The sequence below is a fragment of the Copadichromis virginalis genome, linkage group LG15, assembly GCF_057382275.1.
Source record: "Copadichromis virginalis isolate Kocher_CV1m ecotype Utaka linkage group LG15, C_Virginalis_male_GT1.1, whole genome shotgun sequence".
Lineage (NCBI taxonomy): Eukaryota > Metazoa > Chordata > Actinopteri > Cichliformes > Cichlidae > Copadichromis > Copadichromis virginalis.
In genome coordinates this window covers 25,891,415-25,916,961 of record NC_140632.1, presented here as the reverse complement: position 1 = coordinate 25,916,961, position 25,547 = coordinate 25,891,415, and the positions used below count along the sequence as shown (strand labels likewise).

General features: G+C 43.2%; 1 protein-coding gene across 3 annotated transcripts in view; it reads right to left on the bottom strand.

The window, feature by feature from the left end:
* Positions 1-2,581: 2,581 nt before the first annotated feature.
* vta1 (vesicle (multivesicular body) trafficking 1) overlaps positions 2,582-25,547 on the bottom strand; it is a 58,414-nt gene continuing 35,448 nt past the window's right edge. Inside the window, exons 6-8 of one of the 3 annotated variants that reach the window (XM_085432693.1) lie at positions 15,619-15,870; positions 13,159-13,236; positions 2,582-4,299 (exon numbers count right to left, since the gene is read on the bottom strand). In XM_085432693.1, the coding sequence (XP_085288819.1) occupies positions 4,154-4,299; positions 13,159-13,236; positions 15,619-15,870 (476 nt within the window). In that variant the 3' untranslated portion in view covers positions 2,582-4,153. The remainder of the gene's footprint in view (positions 4,300-13,158; positions 13,237-15,618; positions 15,871-25,547) is intronic. The other 2 variants (XM_085432694.1, XM_085432695.1) reach the window with 2 other exon arrangements.

Below are 25,547 nucleotides of genomic sequence, written 5' to 3'. Positions count from 1 at the left end.
CTTGATAACACGCATACATACTTTGTATTTTTCTTTAAGATTTCCCATTTCTTTCTGGCCTGCAAAGGGGTGACTTTCCCCTGCAGGTCCAGCTTCTCCAGAACTGCCCTGATCACACTCAAAAAATAAGAGAAGAGAAAAAACCATGGCAACTATGTTAATCTGTAAATCCAAAAGTTTTCACAGCAGAACACAAGAGCTGTGAAATCTGGACATCACAGGTTCTGTACAGCATGAGGGTTAATAAAACTACTCATATGAATATGATGTGTAAATTGATTTATTCATGTACCTCCAATGCCACAGTGGCCAAATTCTTCACCCCAGTGAAGAGGTGATGATTTTCTCCTCTCATTTTAATAAACTGAGCCATTTGGTCTTTGTTCCCTAAAACTCATCACCAAAAGGTTAATTTGAAAAAATAAAATAAATAAAATAAATAAAAATTAGCTGTATGTAAGTGGCAATACATGAAAAACTGCAGGACCCACCATACAAGCTAGTTTACGCGCAATTTTTACGAAGATTATTTTAATTACACAATAACCATAAGCAAATGCCAAAGCCTAACAACACAACTGCTACTAAAATGTAACTTTTGTACCACCAGACTTTCTTATACTTACATTGAAAAGTGCATTCCTCTCCCGCATTAACTCCCGCTTCGACAGCAATTGTTATGAGAAAAATTCTCCTGTATGACCCGCAATGAATCCTGGGATATGGCTGGCCACAAAGGATACACCTGACCCATCTTTCAAATCTGGGGAAATGAAAGATGCATTTGTTGCCACATTTGGAGGACTCCTCAAATTTGGACAGCCTTCGTCGCATCGCTGTGATGTAAATGCCTACAAATGCGGCCATCGAAGCATGCTACCCCTGAATGGAGACAACAGTTGAGGAGGTAATTTAGCCATTTAAATCAGCTGTGTTGGATCAAGGACACCAGCCCTTGAGTTCCTCACCCCTGGCTTAAAGATGTATTCTCCCATTTGTCCACCAAGGCATCCTCCCTGCGCCAACTCTGTGGCTCTAAAAGTTTTCACTTCTAATTTCCAGTGAAAAGGTTGTGGAGACATGAACATTTAACTGTGACAGGTTAAGCTGGACATAACTCAGAGATTAGTATAGGTAGACATGCTGAAGTTTTGACGATAAGCTGGGACACCTCACCTCTGACCGTCCCCGGCTGGTTCCTTTGGACTCTGCAGAAAACATCGTTGTGAAGCAAAGTGAAACCATGTGTGGCCACATGACACAGGAAACCCATCCATAACAGCCTCAGCGAGTCCTCAGGAGGATTTCTCAGAAAGGAGAGACTGACCAGAATCAAACACTGGTTCAGTCTTCAGGACGAACCCTTCTCAGCAGTTGTGGCTTTGCAACACGATCTGCTTTACCACAGATGCTCTATGTCAAATTAAATTGTGTTGGGCACCGCTTTAACCCAGACGTATCAAACTTGAATGTGTCTGCTTCATCACAGGAAGCTACTTTCCTTAGTGCTGCAGTCACAGTTGAGAAAGTGGCTGCTGACTGCTACAGGCCCTGAATCATTTTACCTGAGCACGGACGAACTCGTAGTCTTGTAGCCGCTAAAGATCTCCAACCACTCAGTTTTTGTCGTCTTGGTGTGTCACTGTAGCAACAAGATGGAGTCAGTATTGGTAATTCTATGAAATCTGCCTACAATAATAGTTAACCATGACAAATCAGCAGACATCACAGGTCCTCTACACAGTGACATCGTTTTTTTACCTGCAAAATGGAAAAATGAAAGTATCACCAGAACCCAACCAGCTGCAGCGCTTCCGACAATCCAGTCCTGTAGGAAGACGTGTTGAGGACGAGTTGGACTCATCGATGCAGAATCATTTTCATTACTATCTGCCTGCATCTATAAATGAGCTGAGAGTGACATCATCAGTCCCACCAGGAGACCTGTCTGATCAGCACAGGATTGAAAATGAGTAGAGTGTTGCTACTAATATGAAAAAAATCAAAGCAATCATCTTCCTACTTGCAGGAAGTTGTGGTCTTATTTTTACTCTGCTGTTACCGAGCCGTGAATTATTCCTCATTTTCTTCGCTGTAGATTTGTGGTCAATATTTAGACGTGTCCTCGAACCTGTGAGCGGACATGAACCTGTGGTTGGTCTGCAGCCCTTTGGAGCGGGTGTTTGGAGTTGTTATTCAGTCACCGGCAGCAGATTAAAAGACCTACGCTGTTGAGTTGTGTTGCTGCTCTTTGTGATGGTTAGCTAAATGAGACTAATAGTAGAAGAAGCCGAGAGCTGCTGCCTCCTTTTGAAGAAATGGGTCCTCCCCGAGGGGCGGCTCAGAGACGACCACAGAGCACCGTCTGCAGGCTTCGAGGGTTTTCCTTCAGTGTTGGAGGATCTTTACAGCGCTGAGCTAATAGCAGGATCCATCTGGTCCTACTATAAAGATGCAGATTTCATTAACATGGAGCTCATTCTGCTGCACGTCTGTTGGGCTTGAGCTACACATGCTTTCATTTCCAACACAGTGACATCAGTTATGAATAAAACACAAACAGGAAGAATCAACACTGCTGCGCATTTCCAACATTTTATTCAAATTGCTGTAAATCACTGATTCTGACAGAAGCTTCGTGCAACTCTGAAAACCTTCAAACAAACCAAGAATGATTAACATTAAATAAAGAGAAAAGAACTAAAGCTGAAACAACAACTGCCACCCCCCATCTCCACCAGCACACACACAGTGATATGTCAACATGAAACAAGCTTTCAGGAGATAATCCTCCGCCTCCTCGGCCACACGACGAGTCAGAAGGCCGACAGCCACGCTGCCCCAAGGCCTCGCCGCCTCCATTTATTCTGCATCACTGAATATCAGGACAGCGTCCGTTTGACAGTGACACAAATGAGACAGTTTTCTGTTACAGAAGAGCAAAACGCCAACAGCCAAAACAATCACAGCGAGCAGTCGCAGACATCCCGACAGCAGTGATTCAGACACAGACACTTTTTCCTTTCTGATATCGTAGAAGAAGAGAACCTGAAGCAGGGAGCTGAAGGCCGTCTGAAAACGAGCATAGCTCGTTCAGCGTCTGTCGCGTGTCATCTCACACTCTTGGCATTCTGAGGAATACTCTTATTAGTTTTATTGTGTGATGGGAAGATTGACATTTAGGTTGTTTTTTTTATATACTTGTGTGAAGTTCGAAGCTGCACTTAGAAGATGAGCTGATCGAGTCCGAGATCACTCAGCGCCCTCCGTCGCAGTTAGAAAAGACGTGACATGGACTCACTCGTGAAATCTCTGATGATTCTGGGTAATTTTGCAGGAAAAATGGCAACAAAAAAACCCCCCAATTACTTAAATCTAGCCGCCAATTAATTTAGTTTGGCCCCTGAAACTCTTACAGTTGTTATTTGTCATTAATGCTGTGTCAGCAGAAAAAAGGTTGAATGTTGTGACCTTAAAGTTACTTCGAGCTTCGAGTTGAACATTTTTTTTCTCACCATATACACAGAACACAAACAGAGCCTGCTGCACTCAAACCAAATATTTCCGCTGTTTTTGTTGTGTCGATCTGCGAGTTCCTAAATCGTCGTTCTGCCTGTGACACAGTTTAGTGTCAGGAAAGCAGAACATTTTCATTTTCTTGTTTATTTCTCTTTAAAGTTTGAACAGAATGATTTCAGACTTATTTTGTACTTTTTGTAAAAAGTGATGTTTCAGAGATTTGCTTTCCATGGTAACGGTTTACCGATGCGTACGCGGCGAGCTCCGTGATGTTAAATGGCAGCCCGAGGACCTTCTGCTGTCTTCTCAGACCAATGATGAAGCTGTGATGTGCGTCAGTCGTCAGAGTCGCCGTGTTCTGCCGTCGGACTGTTGTCCTGTCAATCAGTGCGACTCGCAGCCACACACAGGCAGCTATTGTTGAACGCTGATTTCCATTGTGTCCTCGTCTGATGGCGAGCTCAACGGCCCTCTTCAGTGTGTGTGTGCGTGTGTGTGTGTGAGAGAGTGAGCTGCATCCTCAGCTCGCTGTTGGGCCGGATCAGTGACGGATAGAGTGGCGCTGCTGGAGTGAAAGGGGGGGGGGGAGAGAAAAGAAGGGATGGAGGAGTGGGCCGGCAGGAGGACAAGGGCCTCATTCTTTGCCGGTGGTGAGGAGTTTCAGGGCTTTCTGGAGGTTCTGGATGGCCGTGCCCACGTCCTCGTACTGCAGGGCGCTGCCGGCGTACTTGCAGTATTTCTGGGCTTTGGTGAAGTCTTCCGGGGAGAGTTGGATGCCGCCTGGAGGGAGGGAGAGTGGAATGACAGGAGGATAAAGGATGGAGGGGGGCAGAGAGAAGGAAACTAGTGAGATCAGATATAATGTACAACAACTACAAAGCAATCAGAGCAGCTCTGAGGGCCGATCGCGCTTGAAGACTGATTTACTGAGAAACACAAAGGGGAGGATTGATGCCAACCATGGCACATTCCATCAAACGGCAGACAGACAGATCTGCACAAGCAACTGTTGAGTTTCCTTAGCTACAGGTGGCTTTAGGAAAGGAGACAAAAGAAAGGAAAACAGCAAAGGATCCCTTTAATGTAGATAACATCAACTCTATGATCACACCCAACATGAAACTTTATCTGTAACATGGAAAAAATGTCCCACAAGTGTTACAGTGACTTGAAGTATTTGGTTATTACTTCTGATGCTATACAACAAAAAACCCTGAAAGTTAAAGGTTACAGATTCATTTTACAAATTTCTTCTCATATAACAATACTTGTGTTACTGCCACTGTGTGAGACACAGGATGGATGGATGGATAACATGGTAAATGAACGGTTCTTCTCTTCTACCCCTGCAGTCACAGCTGTTTATACCGAACGCCTCATTTACTCATACGAGCACGTCTCTGCACTTCCTGTCTCAGCGATCAATATCTAAGCCACAGAAACATGCAGACTGCAGCAGGAAGGGTCACCTCCTGAGCTACAGCTGGGCCTACGATGGATGAATGGATGAATTCAGGAATAGCTGGAATTTTTCTAAAGTTTCCAGCAGCTCCACTCAGTTTTGTTCAACTGCTGCTTTGAATAAAGTTTCAATGATAAGAAAAAAAAAAATTTTCTGGGGGTTATAATCAAGCCGCTGTCATCCCATTTTACCAATTTCCTGTAAGTTTCAGTTGTCGTCCGTTTTGTTCTGACCTGCTGCACAAAAAAAGTGTGTTTGATTGTGAGCATTGGAGAAACGAAGCACAGCATGAGTCTTCTGCTCTGCTCGGAGTTTATTTCTGACTTAAATTGCCTTTAAAACACTCGAAGTCCCGCTGTGATCCGCGTCAGCCCATCACTGTCTGTCAGTGTCAAGGGGATTGTGGGTAATTCATCTCTGCGATCAGAATGTATTTAAATAAAGACTCATCAGTAATCGGCCCGATGAGGGGAGGCGTCAGGGAGGAGACACAGCGTCTGTGTGTTGTTTAATAAAGAGATGTGAGGCTGTAACAAGTTCATGATCCTCGGAGATAAACCGCTCCCTGTGAGATCATCATGTCGCTCAGCCTCTTGCTCTAAACTTGTCCACGATCTTTTGTTTTAAATCTCAACAATTAAAGAATCAGGTTTTTCTTATCATCTTCTCCCGTCCTCCCCTCTTTGTCGTTTTACCTAAAATATTAAAAATGATGTGATGTTGACCGGTTTTGGCCCAGCTCAGTTTAGTTTTATTCTGCGTAGCAATTAAAGAAAACACGAACAAAAGAAGTGTAAAAGTGAAGATCCCGACACTCCTGAGCCATTTAATCTAAAGTTTTACACCCTGTGTACAAACTACCAAACAGCAGGAGGTAGAAGCTCAAAACTTATCGAGACCGACTGCTTTTCGTCAAAAAATAAAGAAGTTAAAGAAAGATTTCAAGCTGAGTTACTCTCACACTGAGACGGCTCGATCGGAGAGATGAACATTTCCCATATTAAAGTTGAACACGAGCATTCCTCTCAAAGTCAGTTAATCTAATAAAAAGTAAATTTAACGGTTCACGGTTTTATTTATAGTCTTTATAGCTGAAACTTCATAAAGGTTGGCTTTCTTATATTTTTCCTGAGATATGAGTAATATTGAGTATCCAGGATCATTTGTAAATTCTTATTTCAGATGGGTTTTACTAATTTTAATATTTATACTCCGTTTCACAGTGGTGGAATTTTTAAGATTTCCAAATATTGTGAAATTTTATGACATTCTGTGTTTTGTTTTAATTAATTAATTTTTAAACAGTCAAAGAACATCTTCAGATAATTTTCTACTTCATTCAGAGGTTGTTCCACGTTATTTCCCTGGCACACTGGTGTGTGACATCGGCAAACAATATGACCTTCAATGACTTTGACATTGCAGCCATGTCATTGATGTACAGTATAAAAAGCAGTGGCCTGATGACAGATCCCTGAGGAACCCAGCAGAGATTGATTGAGCTTCCAAGATAACTGTTAACCTATACACACACATGTCGTGGGTTAAGTAAACAGTTGTGATCGACTTTCTAACAATGATTTTTTAGATCTAAAAATATTTTCACAGCTTATTCTTTGGTTTCATTTGTAGGTGTTACTGAATCTATAAGGTCAAGCCTGCAGTGACAAAAAGATGTTTGTTTTTTCTTCTAAAATTCAAAAATGTTCTCTAACCAACAAGAACAGTGAAAAAAGGCAAGCTGGGGTTTTATTTGCAGCATATTCCACTCTTGGCCCTCCACCCATCAGAGTCTCTAGGGGCTCACAGCTCAGCCTGAAGAAAACACAGCTCTTAATGTGGGTGTAACACTATAGGATACATAGACCCTCCTTCACATACAGGACTCCAGAGTATTCTATAGGGGAAAAGAAAAAACCCAACCTTGTAAAGACCCTGCCTCCAGGAAACTGGATCATGAGCTCAGAGCATGTTTCTCTTTCCCTTACCTTTATTGCCCTCTTCTACTTGCCCCTCTGATGCTTCCTCCCCAATGTTTAAGCGCATGTTTTGATTGTTCCAGCTAGGAGTAACGGTTGTTTGGTTTCTACCTCTCTGACGATTTTGGAGCTTGGTCATGGACACGGATATGTTCCACCGTCTGTCCCTGCTTACCGGTTACCAGCAGAAACTTTGGTCCTTTAGCACTGCTGTTGGAGCTGTGCTGCTGCTCTGGAAAATTAGGTTGATGTTGTATTGTTAAGAAACCTGACCACACAAATGTAGGGTGAGCAGCTGATATCAGACTGAAAGTTTCTGTGAGGTTTCAGACTGAAAATGGCTCAAAGTCGCTGCTCCAGCTGTGAGATGGGTGGAGTTCAAGTTATTAACTTAAAAAAAACAAACTTGTTTTTATGAAGTATGGGGTCACTGTGTCAGCACGAAGCAGGGAAAGATGGAAACAACTGCAGAGGCATAAAGATTTGACTCTTTGGACGTACCATTTCAGCTCTATGAGGACAGGTTACAGGTCATAACAGATCAGTGACCAGTCCAATTAACACATACTGTACAAACTGCCTCCAGCCATCAGATTCATCCAGTTTTAACTATATTCTAACTTTCTTCTCGTTCATGATCTTTTGCTTCTTACCTGTCTATCCTTGATTTTACTGTCTATCCAGTCACAATTCATTTATTTTTGCAAAATCGGTAGACATTAAAAAAGCAAGAAATTTCAACACAATAATACAAATAAAATCTTGAAAGAATCCATTCCTAGAGTCCCTGACATTTATGTAGAGTCTTTGCTCCCTTGTTGATTTGCTTTCTTGTTTGAAACTGTTCCCTCCTCTCTTTGCATCTACGGGTGGTCGATTGGCTCCTTTGGAGTCCCATCATCTCTCTTCTAGCCTTTACCCGATCATTCCATTTTTCCCTCTTTCATCACTCTACTTGTTCAGGATGTTTCACTCCCTCAGTCAATCCTTCCCTCCTCAGAGGACACTCTTTAATGTAAACCAGGCCTCTGCTGCGCTCTCCTCGCTCTACGCTTTGCTCTGCAAACAGACCACGAGACGTGGTCTTGGACGGGACACGTCTCCAAGCCACGAAATGACTGACGGCGCAAAATCGAATCATGTTAACGCATTCTGATGAATAATATTCAGTCTCACTGCTGACAACACGAGCAGGTTACTGCAGGCTCTGAATGCTGCAGACAGAGAGTCAAGACTACGACCTCCACTCCAGGGACCTGGTCTGATTCTCTTCTTCTTTTCTTTTGTGTTTGAAAAGTAAATATCAACATTACTTCAAATGAACACAGCACCTTGGTTGTTTTTGGTGCCACGTAATATTCAGCAGAATTTTCTGGATTTTGCTTTTTAAACACGTTTACAGATTCTACAGGTGACTGACCGACACTGTTGACATCACAATGATAAATCACAGTCCACAAATGTACACGAACGTGTCCATACTTGCCGAGTTGGGCACGAGGCTCAAGTCATTACCATACCATGGTAACAAATCCAAAGATGATCTAAGATGTGCTACATATTTCTGTTAGACAGTTCGGACATAGTGAACCTCCATTTACAGGGTGTTTCCAGAAACCAGGTTTCTCTGAACAATCCTCAGACGTGACAGTGAGCAGCTGTCACTGGATCTACTTTGTACTCATAAAACAGTCTCACAGAAAAGCAGTGATAAAACATCCAACCATCTGCACAGTCTAAGGGCGATAACTGTCTCTTATGGACAAAGAAAAAAAAATCAATTTAACAAACCATAAAACATGGTGAATGAGCAGATTTCACTTGGAGATTCCACTCAATTCCACTCTTAATAAAAACGGTTTCTGTCTGTAGTTCACTCCCTTCGAGTTTCTTCACAAGTGGAAAATGATGCACATCATCTGCATTGAGCGCCTGTCTGAACACCACTACCCACAATGCAAATCTCTGCAGCTTTTCCTTCCCACTGTTGCCACAGCACTTGGCTCGTATGGGTCATGTGATTGTATTGTAGGGTCTTCACCTTACAATATCAAGCACCTATCTAAATAAAACTGAACTGAACTGCATTAAATGCATCCACCCTCTTCCTGTCACATAAAAGATGAAAACTAAGATGGAAACTGTCCTCAGCAGTTGTCCTGAAGGTGGCCTCCTAAAATCCTGCGTGTAGATAGAGTTTCCTTAAACATGAGAAAGTTAAACGCTGAGGTCACTTGTGTATTTTTGGGCATACAGACCGCAGCAAGACTTTTCTTCCATTAAACAGAGGGAATAAATCTACAGATCCATCCAGCTAATGCTTCTTCTGCACAGTTAATGTGTAGCATATGAAACAATAATAACACCAAATTAGTTTTCTACTTTAACATTAACATGGTGGGCGCCTCCATAAAGGACCTCTGAGAGTCTCTGACAAGCAGGGCAGGCTGAAAGAACAGATCAACAGATAATATCTCTCTTGGCTCTGCGGCTCTCGTAAAACACGCTCCTCTGCTCTTAAAAGTGTCCTGGAGAAGAACGGGAAAGAAATGATTGAATAATGTTTCACCATAAGCTTCTAATCCCCTGGCTGATTTCTCTGAGCTGGGAAAAGACTGGGAAAATATGCTGACTGCATATACTCCACAACTAGAAGAGCCTGAGAGGCAGAGGAGGGGGAAACGTGGAAAAACCAGAGACCACAGCGCTTAACGTGGAGGGAGACATTTGAAGAGGGGTGTTTGGAGAGGTGGTCGAAATAAGAAATGATCTCAGGAGTCATTAACTGCAGGATTGCTTGAAATAAAAAGAGTAAATGAAACGAGCTGACAGCTTTCATAATGAGAAATCAATTAGTTTTCAGAAGGTGAGCCAGGAAGGACCCCAGCTGAAACGTTCCTGTTACTGACTGACGCCGTTTCTAGATCTTATTATGTTTCTTTGTTCCTTCACTGGTTTTGTTTTCTGTTACAGTGACACATCTTTGGGGTGTTGTGAATTCATATTATTTATTTACATTTGCAGCACTCTGCTCTCCCAGAGTCTCGTCCAGAGGGTTAAATCAATGAAAACTGAAAACCAGTGCAGATATTCTTTGTGCTTCTCATGCTGCTACCTGTGCACAATGGTAAATTCTCACAATCGCCCTGCCCAGCCAAAGAGCCACGCAAACAGACACCAACCAGGAGCCATAAATCACACACGGGAGATTACTGCTATGGAAACTGGCATGAATGGGGATGTATATGGATGTATTAGTCCCTGTGCTCATCGGGAACGACTGCGTGCTGTAAAATCTAACGCTGGTGCATTTACAGAGGCCCAGAGTAAGTAAATCTAACGCTGGTGCATTTACAGAGGCCCAGAGTAAGTCAGTGGAACATAAAAAAATCTAGCTGATAACTATACAGCTCTGATATCTTAATGGCATTTCAACGCTGCAGTAAAACTCTCGTACAAAATCATGCCAGTGGTCAAATAAATGAGTGCCAGTTTGTTTAAGGGTTCAAGATTAATGGTACTCTGTTACATCACACGTAAACTCAAAGAAAAAAAAGAGGAGACTGACTGAATTAAAAAGTTTGAGCCGGCTGCAGGGGAGACGCTCAGGGCTGCCGGAAAGAAACACCTGCTTCTTCACCGCATCTTCATTTCAGAGTCTTTGACGAGTTTTAACGGAGCGCTACGAGCTCCATTTTTCTTCATTATCTGCCTGGACTGAGGCTTAATGCGCTGCATCAAAAAGGCTTTTTCATTTTAATTATAACAGCGATTGGACAAAAGTTTAACTGCCCGAGTCACACGGTTTATTCAGAACATCTGAACTCACCTTGACAGAAAACTGAAGTTTGAATGATTCAGTGATTTGTCATAAAGTTGCTGCTGAGCCGGCCGACTGAATATTTTTATCTGAGGAACTGCGTGATGCTAGTTTATGCATGACTGGCTGACTAAGCAACCTGCTCAGTCTTTAAGGTTATATGGTATAATATGCTCTATGGCTGCACTGTGCACACTGCAGCAGCGTACAATTCCTCTGCAAACATTTTACTTTTTGCTTGCTGCATGAATGACACGTAATCACTGACTGTATAAAGGTGGGCAGGTTTAAGCCTGTGCACCTGCTTCATTTATCCTTGCTGGTAGCTATGCCCATCGTTTATGTTGAGTCAGTGGTCTTCATGGTCTCAATTAAATTTCTTTATGTATTGATGTCACAATAAAGCTGGTTAATCTGCAGCTCATAAACACAGTGATGTGTTACACATTACACAAGCATATATTAAACACTTTTCTATAATCACGCTGTGTTTGCACTGTAACTATCATGAACAGAGTAAAGCAGAAGGCCGCTGTGTCCCTTCTGAATGCATAAATACATTAGATACAAACATTAAACACGTCCCACGTGAGCCATTGTCATATGTAAAGCCTATTTTTCAGCTGTTCTCAGTTGTTGTCACAGGTTTTTCTTTACTGAGAGCCTTTGTGAAGCAGTTTTTTTTAAACTTTGTGGTTCTTCTGTTTGTGCCATAATAGCAGGTGAATGGAAACACTGAAGCTGCTCAGCTCAACCTGCTTGTGCTCTGCCAGCCGCTGAGCAGCTTCTCTAAAACAATTTGAAACCACGCGTTTAAAAACAGCAGCAAAGTGTGAATTACGGGAATGATGCTCACCCTGCCCTCCAACCACGCTCCCCCTCTCCCTCTCATTCTGCGGCTGACCGCCAGCAGCTAATGACAGTCTAGACAGCGGCGAAGCGGCGGTGCTGAGGTCGTAATGATGTGTTAGATGGCAGACAGACGGACGAACGGCGCGAGGTCCAATCAGACAGAGGCCACCATCTCCTCGAGTGCCACTTTCACTGGTTATCTTATGTCTCCTGGTGCTCAGGAGGAGAAAGAGGAAAGCGCCGTTTCTCAGCCTGGTAATGGAAACTGGAAAACGATCCTTCCATCATTTCATCAGGCTCAGTGTGGCAGATTAGCTGCTGTCCTCTTTTTAATTGAGAAATAAATATGAATGGCTCTGCCATCAAAGTCCTGATTCATCACCAAAGTACTCGGCGGGGTTAATGAAACGCTCCGACTCATTACACTCCAAGGCTGTGAGTGAATCTCTGGGAATCTTGTTAGATGTTGCTCTTTATAATTCGCTCTGTGTAACATATTCATGTCGACGGCGTCTGAAGTCAGTTCCTATCATTAAAGTCCATTAAGCTCCTTAATGCGAGTCCTCTTGTGCTACTCATTAACCACATACCGTTAGCTTCCCACTCACTCTCTGGCTCGCCATGTTCGCATCTTCCTTGGTTTATACTCGAGGCGTCTTTCCATCAACAAGTTTTACACATGTGTTTATAAAACGTTTAATAGGCAAAGAAAAATCCAACAGATTCAGTTTAAGACTCAGCAGCAAAAACGTCCTGTCTGTTTGCAGCGGCGAGGACAAAGGAAAATGAAACACATGAAGTTCTAAATTTCTATGTATTAAATTAAATAACTATAATAGTATAAATTATACTTTGTATGTGTGCACAGAACAGAGGAGGAAAACAAAGCTTTTACTATTCTGAATAAATTCTTTGGGACATTTTTGAATGATGTGTCAGGCCTTACTCTCCAACATCATCGAAACAGCAAATGAAGGAAAGTTACAGGTGAACGGTGCTCATCCAGAAGAGTTCAGCTCACACTAACACACTTTACCTTTGATTTTTTTTATTTAATTTGTCAGCTGTGCACAGAAATATGATTCCAGTGGAGTGCGGTGGAGCGACAGACAGAGACCATATGCAGAAACTTTTTTTCATCCTTATATTAATACAATATGTCTGGTAGAGAGCGCTAAACGGAGGCCACCGGGGTCTCAAACTGGATTTAGAGGCAGTCAAAGTTTGGAAACAGTCTCAGGAATTTATTCCAACTTCACATTTTTGCATTTTCACTATAGGAACATTCGGTATCCAGGTGAGCGTAGAGAGCAGCAGGAATGGTTGTTGGCCTTAAACCAGTGAGACGTCTTTTACGAAGCAGTTTTTAAACCAGTTCAATGTGAAAGCAGGATTACCTGCAGACACCAGAGAGCCTCTGACTCAGGTGAACCGCCTGCAGTCTGAGCTTTGTGTTTATAGGGAGTTGGAAGGAAAAGCAGTTGTGTATCGTGTCTGCAGTCATCTGTAAGTGTGTGTTTTCTTACCCTGCTGCTGGGCGCTGAGCAGTGTGGGGTCAACAGTGGGCACTGATCGGGGCATAGGCACAGGTTTAACAGCTTCTGCTGGTCAACAAAAACACTTCAAATTATGATTGTGGTAAATATTCAAGGAAATACTCAGTAACGAATGGCCAAAACTATATTTCTAATAACTATGCCAGTTATCAATAATCAGCAGCACGGTGGGGGGATAGGTTAATTGGATAATCCAAATTGCCACTAGGTGTGAATGTGCGAGTGAATGTGAGTGTGAATGGTTGTCTGTCCCTATGTGTTAGCCCTGCGACAGACTGGCGACCTGTCCAGGGTGTACCCCGCCTTTCGCCCTATGACAGCTGGGATAGGCTCCAGCGCCCCCCGCGACCCTGAAAAGGATAAGCGGAAGCGAATGGATGGATATATCTAACACCTGCGTTAGAGTGCCAGAGATGGACAGGTCAACATCCATCATCTTCCTGACCTTTACCCAGCAGGCCACAGTATTTCAGCCCCAACATACCCCCATTAGATTATTGGATGCCGTCCTATTTTTCAGTCTGTACATCTCTGAAGCCTCAATCTCAGCTCTGACTGCACAGATATGAATATTTAGTGACAGCTAGCAGAAATCCAGACAAGAAACAACACAATCAAGCGTCTGAAAATGACCAAGCTGCCAACAGATGCTTCACTTTGGATGCTCTCCTAGTGGAAATGAACGAAACGTCACCAACAACACGCTGCGTCACTGCGATCAGGTGGTTACCTTGGAACGAAGCTGCTCTGTAAACCTGTCAGATTTCAGAGCTGTCCTCTGAAAAGTCCCCCTGAGCGTTCATCATCAGTGAGACAGAACTAAACTTTCCACTCAGCCAAGCATGTGAGGAGAGCCCCAAACTCTTTCCCACACACCCGGGCTACAGCCTATCACATGGGTCTGAGCAAAAGCTTTGTTATCAGCAGGGTTCAGTCTCTCCTTGTCTGTCAGCAGGAGCAGGTCCACCTCTGCCGCTCCTCTTTGTGCAGCGGTGACGGTGGACCGATTGTGTGTGTGTGTTTGTTTTTGGGGAAAGTGTGTTTGGACGGTGTGTGCAGCTCTTTCTGCAGAAGCTTGTGTAATCTATAATCACCTTGAATTACTCGAGGTTTCTGCGTGAATGTTTATTTTTCTATTGTGCCCCATCACTCTGCGCAGGAAGCAAAAAACTAAACACCCAATCCTCCACGCAGATCTATGAGGTGGCAACAGTGCCTAGACAAGTGCTCTTATACAACATTTTGCCTTTACGCTGTTTCCATAAGGGAACAATTACATCTCACTTTGGAGAAGTTTTATCTTCTTTATATCCTCCAGAGAACATCTGCAAACATCTGCGCCAGCAAACATGTGTACATGCGTCTCTCGGGGAGGAGTGTCACTGAAAGCGTCGCCGGTAAATTGCGAGGCCGTCACATACTCGGTGTTATCAGGGGAAATTAGCAGGATTACAGGGCGGGTGACAAGAGAGGCAGCTCTTCTAGTTTAGACCTTTAATGATGGCAGAACAACAGCACGCTGGAAACAGCAGTCAGGTGATCATGGCATCATTATCGTAATTCATTTATATAACACAACGTTTTTTGTCTATAATTAATCATCCACGTTTCAGTGATTGGACAGACCTGGACCCTCACTGAGCATGTGATGAAGCTAGACCACTAACATCTAAACAGCACTGTGTGTGTGTGTGTGTGTGTGTGTGTGTGTGTGTGTGTGTGTGTCTGCTGCAGCGACAGTCTCTTTAAATAAAGTGCTCCATGTGCTGCACAACACAAGTCCCATATTCGACAAATTACAGTCTCTCAGACTCTGAAAGTCAGCTGCTGTAAATGACTCTTTCTTAGAAATATTGTACAGCACAATATTATTTACTCTGTTTTAAAGCTACAGAATTTTAAATTGCTGCTATTATTTCATGTTAAACCTCGATGTTCAGAGGCACGGCGGGCCCAGTGTGCTCAGAGGAAGCAGGATTTAATACTGGCGTTTTAAACTGTTTGCATCGTAACGTAGTGACCTCAGAGAGGTGTGGCAGTCACGGCGGCAGGCTGATACGAGGTGCGATCGACGCTCGGAGTTTGGCTCACTACGGTGGTGACCTAGTCTCGAAACAGAGCTGAAAGCTGTTTTCATGTGTTTGCACACAGATTTCCAAACACGGACAGATCTGATTGGTCCTCTGAGCTAAATGCTGCCGTGTGACAATGACATAAAACCACTGTGAGATTTTCGAAAGACAGCAGAACTGTCTGCGTGGAGCTGAGGCTGATGGACAATGGGAAGTGAAATGTTTTGCTCGACAAGGACACATGTGTCAAACATGGAGAGCTCAGCACGTACACTCAGCTTGCTATAGACTAAACCGAGTGACCAGCGTGTTGACATGTGGCCACGCTGTTTGTACACACAGCCAACCTCTGTCGTACCTGTAGGCGGCGGCAGCTCGGCCGGCGTGTTGGCCGGAGCGTGGGCTCCTGGTGGGATGTGGATGTTGTTGTAGTTTGTGGTCGGAGGACCCGATGGGGCTGATCCTGGACCGGAAGCAAAACCTATGCCAGGGGCGGGGCCTGGAACCGAACTGTGGTCCTGGTCTTCGGAGGCCTGTGAAGGAGGACCGCCTCTAAAAGAACCCCCGTGGGAGAGGCCCAGGCCGGAGAAGCCTTCAGCACCAAACTCGTCTACCAGAGGGAGAGAGAGAGAGGGGGGGGGGGGGGTCATTAACTGTGAAACAGGAAGATTTCTTCAATGGACAGCAGCTCCAATAAAAACTACTGGAACATTGTTTATGGAAACTCATTTTGCTTTCACACTTGTGTATCACTTCCATATCTCAGAGTTTCAGTGGATCATGAAGGAATTTCTGTTTTCACTGGCACGCGGTTTCTCAGCCGAAGAAACGTGAGAGCAGTGTGGCCGGGATCAGATCCACCCACCTGATTTCACCACTTTCCATCCCGTCACTGCGCCCTAATCTCTAATAACTACATATCTGTCCACACAGGGTAAAATGGAAACACAGGGATAGAAGTGTAAGTGACGGATCGTGAAATAAGAAAAGTCTTTGTAGCTCACATCAGCCTGGATCATTTACAACCAGTGCCTTTGGTGCTCATCATGCTGCTTACCCTCAGACTCGGTTCAAGTTTCTGTGTCTAAAAGTGAAAAAGGACATTTTTTTACCACACATCAGGATGCAGGAGGTGAACAGAGAAGCTTAAAGCTTTTGGCCTCACTTGGTTTCAATCACACAGTGAAAAAGGGTTCTTCATCAAAAGCACATCAGGTGGAATCCAAAAATGAGTTTGGGGAAAATGATTAGAATTCATGAGAATCTCATTAAAGTGAACAGAAAGGAGGTGTGTAAATCCCACAGATATTACATCAGAAATTGGTTTCAGATGGAGTGTGCAGCGGGGCATGTGTGAGCATTTGATGGAGCGACTGCAGGACTGCAGGTGACTGATCGCCCTTGTTTGTTGGTATTCTGTTGCACTTTTAAACACATCACAGGACTGGGGACGTTACACCAGCCACTGACTCCTCTGATTACATTACACCAGTTTATTTTCTGTTATCGACCCGTTAAGCATCATTTATTCAATATGGAAACACAGTTTACAGCAGACCTTCCCAAAGTGTGGGGCCCACCCCCTAGGGGGGGCGCAGGGCCATGGCAGGGGGGCGCGGTATGAAAAGAAAAAAAACCCAAAATGCTTGGACACTGCTAGCACGGGGCGCCCACAGAAACACAAAGCAGGAGATGAAGCATGGCTGAATATGTTTCCAAACCAACTTCATTCTAAGCCAAAGACTAGAAAATATGGTGAAGCATATCTTTCCTTTGGTTTCACCTACACAAGTGCCAAGGTAGGTCTCCGCTGTAGAATTGGTCTTCCCTACGTCAGGAGCAGCGCTGGGCTCTTCAAATCACGGACAAACAGTATCCCACATTCTTGATTTTTAGTTCACAAACACTTGTTGTAATGACTAACTACTCCTGACATTTTGGAGATGTTAGCTCTTTATACAGTAAAGTTACAGTGGGATACAAATAATATCAGGCTGATCCTGCCACGATTTGTTCCCTCGGTTCAAATCACGGACAAACAGTATCCCACAGCTGTTTATGTTTTTAAACCCATTTTGCACAGAAAGGCATTTTTAAAAAAAAAAATTTGTTGATAGCAATGTTGAATATTATTATACAGGGGGAAAACTACACGTAAAATAATCACACCGTGAGGCCTCTGCCTTTGTAAATGGAGGGACAGTAACTGCGTGTAAAACCTGAAGACAGTCAGATTAACAGTAACAGTATTTCGTCTCTATCTGCTATTCTGCAATTCATCTCATGTAAACAATAACGTGGCGCACAGCCTGACGTGAAAAAAGGCACACGCCATCATGTAAAACAAAGGGGGGCCCAGCAAAAAAAGTTTGGGAACCACTGGTTTACAGTGTTTACGCATCACCCTAAAGCTCAAAAGTAAAAATCCCCTTCATTTTTCAAGAGAGTTAAAAACAACAACAACAACAGACACAAATTATTACACATCACTGGATCTAAGTAACATAGCACTGAAGGAGTTAACACAACAGATATATGTGAAAACTGAAGGTAACACATACATCATCATACACCATCATACACCATCAAATCTGATGATGAAAGAGCAGAAGTACAATAATGGAAGTTCTGCAGAAAATGGAAAATGATACAAACACAAGGCACTATGTGTCTGAATGTCCCAGCACCCACATTTATATTTAAACACACTGTTCTCACACAGCAGACTGTTAACAACATTACTGCTTCTTCATACACTGAAGCTCTACATGAACATGGAATATTTATTACTACAAAAACATCCTAAAATTTAGTAAGACTGACATAGCTGGGACCGAGATCCTCTTCACCAAAACAACAGGCTTGGCTTTTATGAATGATGATAACCCTCTTAATGCTTATCAGTCACACAAAAACAGCGAGTTGAGCTTTTTTTTTTTTTACCATGTTTGGTAACTTTTGTAAAACAGACTCTGATGTCTGCGCCCGGCCCCTGACCTGTGACGCGTGCTTAGTGAAGAAGAGGTTACATTTGTACCCGATCATCTGCTGATGGTTTCTGTGTTAGCAGAACATTTCCTTTATTGAGTTACTGACAGTTTAAGTGACTTCACCATTTATTTTTTTTTCGGTAAATGCTGTTTTCATTGTGGCCTTCGACCTTCGAGCCCTCACTCAGTGGCAACAGGTACACTGAGGTTTGTCACACCTGTACACTCACGTTCAGAGTGGAACTCTGGGAGGTAACGTCATGAACAAAGGTGTCAGAGTTGAACATGCAGCGACAGAGAGTAATAATAATCCTGAAACAAGGACAGAGCCTTGTGAAACACATGAGACTGCAGTGATTTCACGTCCTGACTGCAAGCCCGCAGACTCAGCAACCACACCTAACACAAAGAAAACACTTCTTGACAGCCAGAGATGTTTGCAGAGATTAAGCTACTGGGCTGGATGTGCAGACACAGGCTGGATTCGACACCACGTTAGAGCCCAGCCTGTGTCATTACTGCATCAGAGACAAAAAGGCAGACGGGCATGAAGCAGAGATCTGACACTTTAGCTGGACCGCTCCATCTTTCATTAAGTTGTTAAACCGTGAACGTCCACACCCCTTCATTGTGGCATGCACGCACACACACACTTTCTCAATGCTCAAATATTTGTTACGATCTGTGCATCAGACTGAAAACTATATGAATAAACTATATTACAGTCTGTAAGTTTTTTATCTCTTATTTGTTTTTTGTTGGTACACCTGTACGTGTACAACTGTGTGTGCACCTATGCCTGTGCTCCAAACAGCTCAACACTCTGTTAATGTTCATGTACTTTAAATTTTATTTCCCCAGCATTAAAGGTCCAGTCAGCGCTCAAGCAGCAATAGCATGCTACCAGGGCTATGCTGGACTTACAGAGGAGACATTATAGGACTGAAATCTATAGGAGCCTTATGCAACAGCATAGACAGCGGGAGTGTGACCTCTGGAGGAAAGTTTCCTTTCAAGGCAATTACAGCACTTCCCCCCGTCCTTTATTTTCTTATAGACTGATGAGTCTGTAAATGCAGCAGTTTTGGTACGCCTTTAAAATCATGCACGAATACACAAAAGCAGGAGCCTCCTTAAGGAAATCATTAAATTGAATCCACAGCTGCATCAACTCGACCACAGTTTGCCCCACACCTCACCTAAAGAACACACACACACGCTATGATTATTCAGGGAATGATTTTGGGTTTCAGCTCGAAAAGTCTGTCAGACTGACTCTTAGTTCTTTTTTTAGTTTGTTATTTGTTTATTTTGCCGTTTGATGTTTGTAAAACTGCTTAAACAGCACTAATAGCATCTATCAGATTAATTACTGTTCACCCCTCGCTGCAGTACTGGGATAACAAATAACTCTTTCTTCAAATAGATTTTACATTGCATCAGTTAAGTAATATTCATGTTTGATATTCTTTCATGTCACTTTGTGAGTTTCAAAGAATATGATTTTGTGGGTCAACTGAAAAGTACACATTATTATTTTCACCCTGGACATCAATGAAAAGGTCAAACATGAAATCCGAGACTCAAAGTTTTCTGTGCTCTCAGAGTGTCAGTTTGCAAAGTCACATCAGATCATATTAATTAAGGTGGAACTGCTTTTTCTCCTTTTTATAACTGCTTAATTAGTGATAATCATCTCGCTGTGAATGGCAGTGGATCCTGAAAGGCACTTTTCCCCACACTACTGTAAGGTTTTAGTGGAGCTGTGTGCCATGAATGAAACATAGTGTGAAGTACAGCATCAGCTTTTTTGCCAGCAGGAGATTTTCTGAAGGTCAGAATGGAGACATTACAGATTTATGTGCAATCATAGAGAAAGTATCGACTCCATTTACAAACACAGTATCAGGCGTGTTAACACTGGGCAGCAGCTCATTATGTGGTTATGAGTTTTTGTCTATATCAACAGAAGTTTCACTCAAAGTTCCCCTGTTTACTCCCGTCTTCCTTTCTCTGCTCTCCCTAAACCACTGAATGATAAACACCTGGCAGCCATGACACCTGTAGCTCATTCAAAGTGTTCTGTAACTGAAACCGAAGAGCAGACAGGGAGCTCACAGCAGCCAAACTATGAGCGCTATTAACTCTTACTGCTGCCCAAATCACACTCTGAACCAAGTCACATCATCATCATCATCAATATTATCACCATCCCCTTTTATCGATCTAATCAGGCTGGTACAAAACTGGTGAGTGAGCTGTGGGAGTAAATGGAGATTGTGGCCAGTGTTCTTCCTGCTCTGCTTCCTTGTTTACAGCAGTGGGTGAGTGAATGCCACAGCGGCTGTCCTGCTGCCGGACGCTGTGCAGCTCTGTGGTATAAAGATTGGCTCAGTGTCTTGCCAAAGGGCACTTGTTAAAAAGCAGTTTCTGAGCTCGGCATAGCTTCAGACAGACCCTCAGCCCTCCAGCTGGCGTCGGGAGGCCGGTCGCTGCTCTTAGGCACTACTTTGAGCCCTTCTCTGCTTTTGTCCCTTATGATATTCTTTTCATTCATTTTATTTATTTATTGCCTTTTTCTGTTGCACTGGATGAAATATGTTTTCCCCTTTCTAAGGACCTGTACATCCCCAAACTCATTTCCACCGTGGACACCAGCCAAAGCCACGAGCTGCTGTAGTCCTGCTTAAAACTCCTGACCAGTTGTTGAGAGAAATTACACTTCATAGTTTTCATGCCTTTAAAAATCATCAAAACAGCACCAGTTTCATTATCACCCGCTTTCTATGAAAATCTTATCGACAGTGAGCCATTCAGCTGCTTCTGCCTGCCCACAGCTGTTGTTCATCTGCAAGCTGCTTAGCAACCCACATCCATCCCAGCTCCTTTCATGGCTTTTGTGACTTTATCAGTGGGATATCAGTTCTCATTTATTCTGACTGTTGTTTGCTTTTAGCTGATTGGAGCATGGACCAAGGTCCCGGGTTTGCCTGTTGTTCCCTTGTTTTATTCATTCTCTCACTTTTGCCATATAATACATACATAAAAATAACACACAAGAAGTTCTCAAGCATTAGACTTCCAGAAAAGATCCAAAGAACAGACAATGTCTTTTCTGTGAAGGTTAAAGAGGTGAGGATCACATTATTTAGACACGATTCACAGATTGAAATAATCCTCATTTATTTTCTGATGAGCATTAGTTAACCCAGAAGCTGTTTTGGCCCCTCCCCCTTTCATCCAAGGTTCTTCTGATTTGCTGCCTGTTGATCACAGCAGGAGGTTGTAGCTGACGTTGTCTGAGAAGACCATATTAGGGTCTGAGAGCCTGAAACAGTGTTTGGAGATGGAAACTTAGGGAAAGCACAACAGCTCCACTTTGATTTAACCGTCTCTAAATTTACTTCACCAACCCTCGCAACGCATCAAAGAACCACTGTTGACTTGAATCCTTCATAGGAGGGATAATGGCCTCTAACCTATAAAGCTCTTTAATAACTGTGTCACTAAGGCTACGTTCACACTGCAGGCGAAAGCGCATCAAATCCGATTTTTTTGACCCTATGCGACCCATATCCGATCATGGTATGACAGTGTGAACGGCGCAAATCCGATATTTTCAAATCCGATCTGGGTCACTTTCGTATGTGGTACTGAATCCGATACATATCCGATGTTTTAGAAAGCGACTGCTGTTTGAATGGTCATGTCGCATTAAATCCGTCTTTTACGTCACTGACACAAGACAGACGCCAATTATCAGCTCTGGAGAAGCGCCCGATAAGACATCGCGAACGCTTCCTGGCCATCCAGTGTAGATGTCAGTGAAACTGTTGGGAAGACAACGTTGGAGAAACGTGAACATTTTATTTGTACTGTATAATCTGCAGATTCTGACAGAAATCTGCAACTATCCTTTGAAGCACCGCTCCTCTCTAAAACAGCAATAAGGATAATTATGAGGTTATTTACATTATTATGTAAATAACAAAATAACTTAAAGCAAAAATTAGGAAACATAAAGTCCGAAGTCTCTATATTAAGGGCCATCAGTCAAACAATACTGTTTGCTCTGGGTCTAAACAGAGCGCGTTGTGTGTGACGTCTTCTTTTGCGCATGCGGGCCGCTTTGTGGGTTCACACTAGAGCGCGTTTGCTGTCGCATTTTATCTGTAGTGTGAACGAGCAGACAAAAAAAATCGGATTTGATCAAAAAATCGGAATTGAGCATTAAGACCTGCAGTGTGAACGTAGCCTTAGTATTATACACCAGCCGGTCTGTCAGAATGGATTTGTGGGCTTCACAGGGCCTTAATTTTAAATCTGTTTATCCAACTGTCACTAAGGACCCCCCTTACACACACCGACCTTCTGTGTTGCTCGATTTGACTTTAATGTTTATGAAAGTCATGTTTCAATAACTTTCACCATATAAAGCATATTTTCAGGTCACAGAAAACATGCTTTATATTTTTAACAACTCGGCACGGGACATTTTCTCCCTGTGCCCCACACCCACCCCCCAAAACCTCCACCCTTTCATTCCCTCCATCCCTTCCTTTCCTCTTGCTAAATACATCCTCCTCCAGCCAGCAGAAAGTCGGCGCAGGGCTGCTGGGAGACAATGATCTGCCTGTAATGACCGCTTGTATACTGGTGTTCTGCTGTGTGTGTGTCCAACTACTCTCTAGAGATCAATTAAGCTACTTACAGTGGATCAGTGGAGAGTCCGGTGCCTGCTGTCATGCATGTCCAGCAGCACGGGGACACACAATTCTAACATCACAGACTCACAGGTGGAGTCTCCATGTAATGATAAAATAAGGTCCAGGATCATCTCCTGCTAGCGCCTCAGAGACAGCGGTAAAGGGCTAAGAAGCACGATGTGATCAGGATTTGTGTAACACTGCTGTGAAACAGACCATGACTGTGCTGGCGGGCGAGTCTGCTTTAATAAATGAGTTTGACGATCGTATGGATTCTTTTGTTCAGTGAGTAAAACAGAGGAGCATTTATCGGTTTATTTTGTAGGTTCGCTCCAAGAAGTGATTCTTTTAAGGTAAATAACAGCTGTGATATCATAACCTTTTGAGAAATCCTGGGAAATGACACAATATATGGAGGGATTTGTGAAAAACATCGCATGAAATTTAACCAGCTGTTCCAGACGAGGCTTGTAATTGAAGGCTCTGATCTTTAAAGGTCAAGTCCGTAATAAAAAAAAAAAAATGTAAACACGTTCCTTTGTTCTAACAACCTTATCACATGGGAAGTTTCCCCTCTGTTCCTTGCCCTGGGTGAAAAATTTCTGAACTATTGAGATGTGGAAATAATATCTCACAAAGTTACCACGACAACAGTGCAGTAAATAAACGACGCCTGGACAATATATGGGGCCTTTGTTAATCACTACAGCTGACATTAACAGCGGGCATTCACTCGGTTCGGCACACCGAACCCAAAGAATCCACGTCCGAGTGTTCCTAAAAGTCAAACGTTTGATTTCTACTTCATTTGTTTTAGTTTACCACCCTGTGTGATCTGAAGGCAAAGGAAACATGTGGCGATACAGACATAGTTTATTCTTGGGGGAATCCCCCACAGCAACAGAAACAGGTAGCAGCTAAATCAGTTTTTTATTAACCGTGTGCATAAGTATTTTTTATTTGTGCACAAAAGCTGCCACTGACCCCGCCCACCTCTCATCAAAGATTAATTCAACTGCCAACAAATCACAGAAAAAAAAATAGATTCTTTAAGCTGCAGACAGTCACAAAGGTTTTAACCATTACGGTGAAGAGAGCGAGCACCCTGAAGTTCACTCTTTGGAGCCAGCAATGGCTGACATGTTCGTCACAGCAGGAGAAACAGAGAAACAAACTCCACAAATCATGTTGTATTTGCAGGAGTATCAACAATAGTAATAAATCAAAAGTGATCCTATCAGAAAGGAATGCTTTCTGATGGAGAGACAGATGTGCTCACTTTCCAACACACACACACACACACACACACAGAGCTAAACTAAACATCTGGGCTGTCTGTGAGTCTGTGAGAAAGGACAGAAAGAAAACAGACACACACACACACACACACACACACACACACACACACACACACACACACACACACACACACACACACACACACACACACACACCGTAATGGTGTTGGAATCTTGATAAAATCCTAATGGAACAAAAAACCCCAAAACAAAACAAAAAAATACAGTAACACTGGAACACACACACATACACCATCCATACGTGCAGGGTGGATGATATCGCTATCATGATGTCATCACTGACACAGAGACCCCAACGCCGCAGGGAGAGGAGGAAAGCGTGAAAATCTGTGGCAGACATGGTCGGAAATACAAGAAAAAGTAAATGTGCTGTGTGTGTGTTACATGCGAGTGCAGATAAGTGCTCTTTGAGGTGATGTCACGGTCGAGCACGCCCGCGTGTATGTGGACTGAGCAGGCGTGGCCGAGCAGATGGTCGTTTTTGTAGCGAGGAATTCGTCAACATCACTCCACTGACATGAAAACTACGCTTCGAGTTTCCCCTGCAGGGACGGGAGACGTGTGCAGGCCCGGAGGTGCTCATGTCAAAACACACTCGTGTTTTCTCCTGGGCCTTTTGATGCAATTTCTCGCAGTCTGAGTGCAATCTGAAAATGAGTCCAGATGGCGTGGTATAAAATCGACTTGTAGATAAAGTCACCAGAGTTTAGGAATTATTAGCATAATCACATAATGCTCCCAAGAGATGTTAAGACGCCGAGCCACACAATCGCACTTCGCTTGTCCGATTCCTTCTGAAGGACCTGAACTCATCGATCACAAGCACATTTTCAAAGAGAAAGTATACCCCTCACATCACATAAAAATTAATTAATTAATTACAATTAAGAATGTCTTTCACAGAGAACTGAGCAAGTCTGCAACAATCAAGCAAGTTTCTGAAGGTGAGAGAAACCATGAGGCAAGAACACCAAAAACTGTTACCATAAAATGTATCCTGGATCTGTGAGTGACCAATGCTGCCGTAGCATGTCTAATTTAACGTACGACGTACAGGAATACAAGGAAAAACGAACTTTTGTACCAGCGAATGCGCGCATGTTGCCTGAAACATGGAGGAAGTCCGTTCACATGAGTAGGGGAAAGAAAAAAAGGAACAGCTCAAACCATTTCTATTCTGATGTTTAGATTTAACCCAGAGAGGCAGAGAATTACCACTTGCCAAAAGACAAATGCTGTAAGTTGCAGGATGGTCTGCAAATTGGACCACTT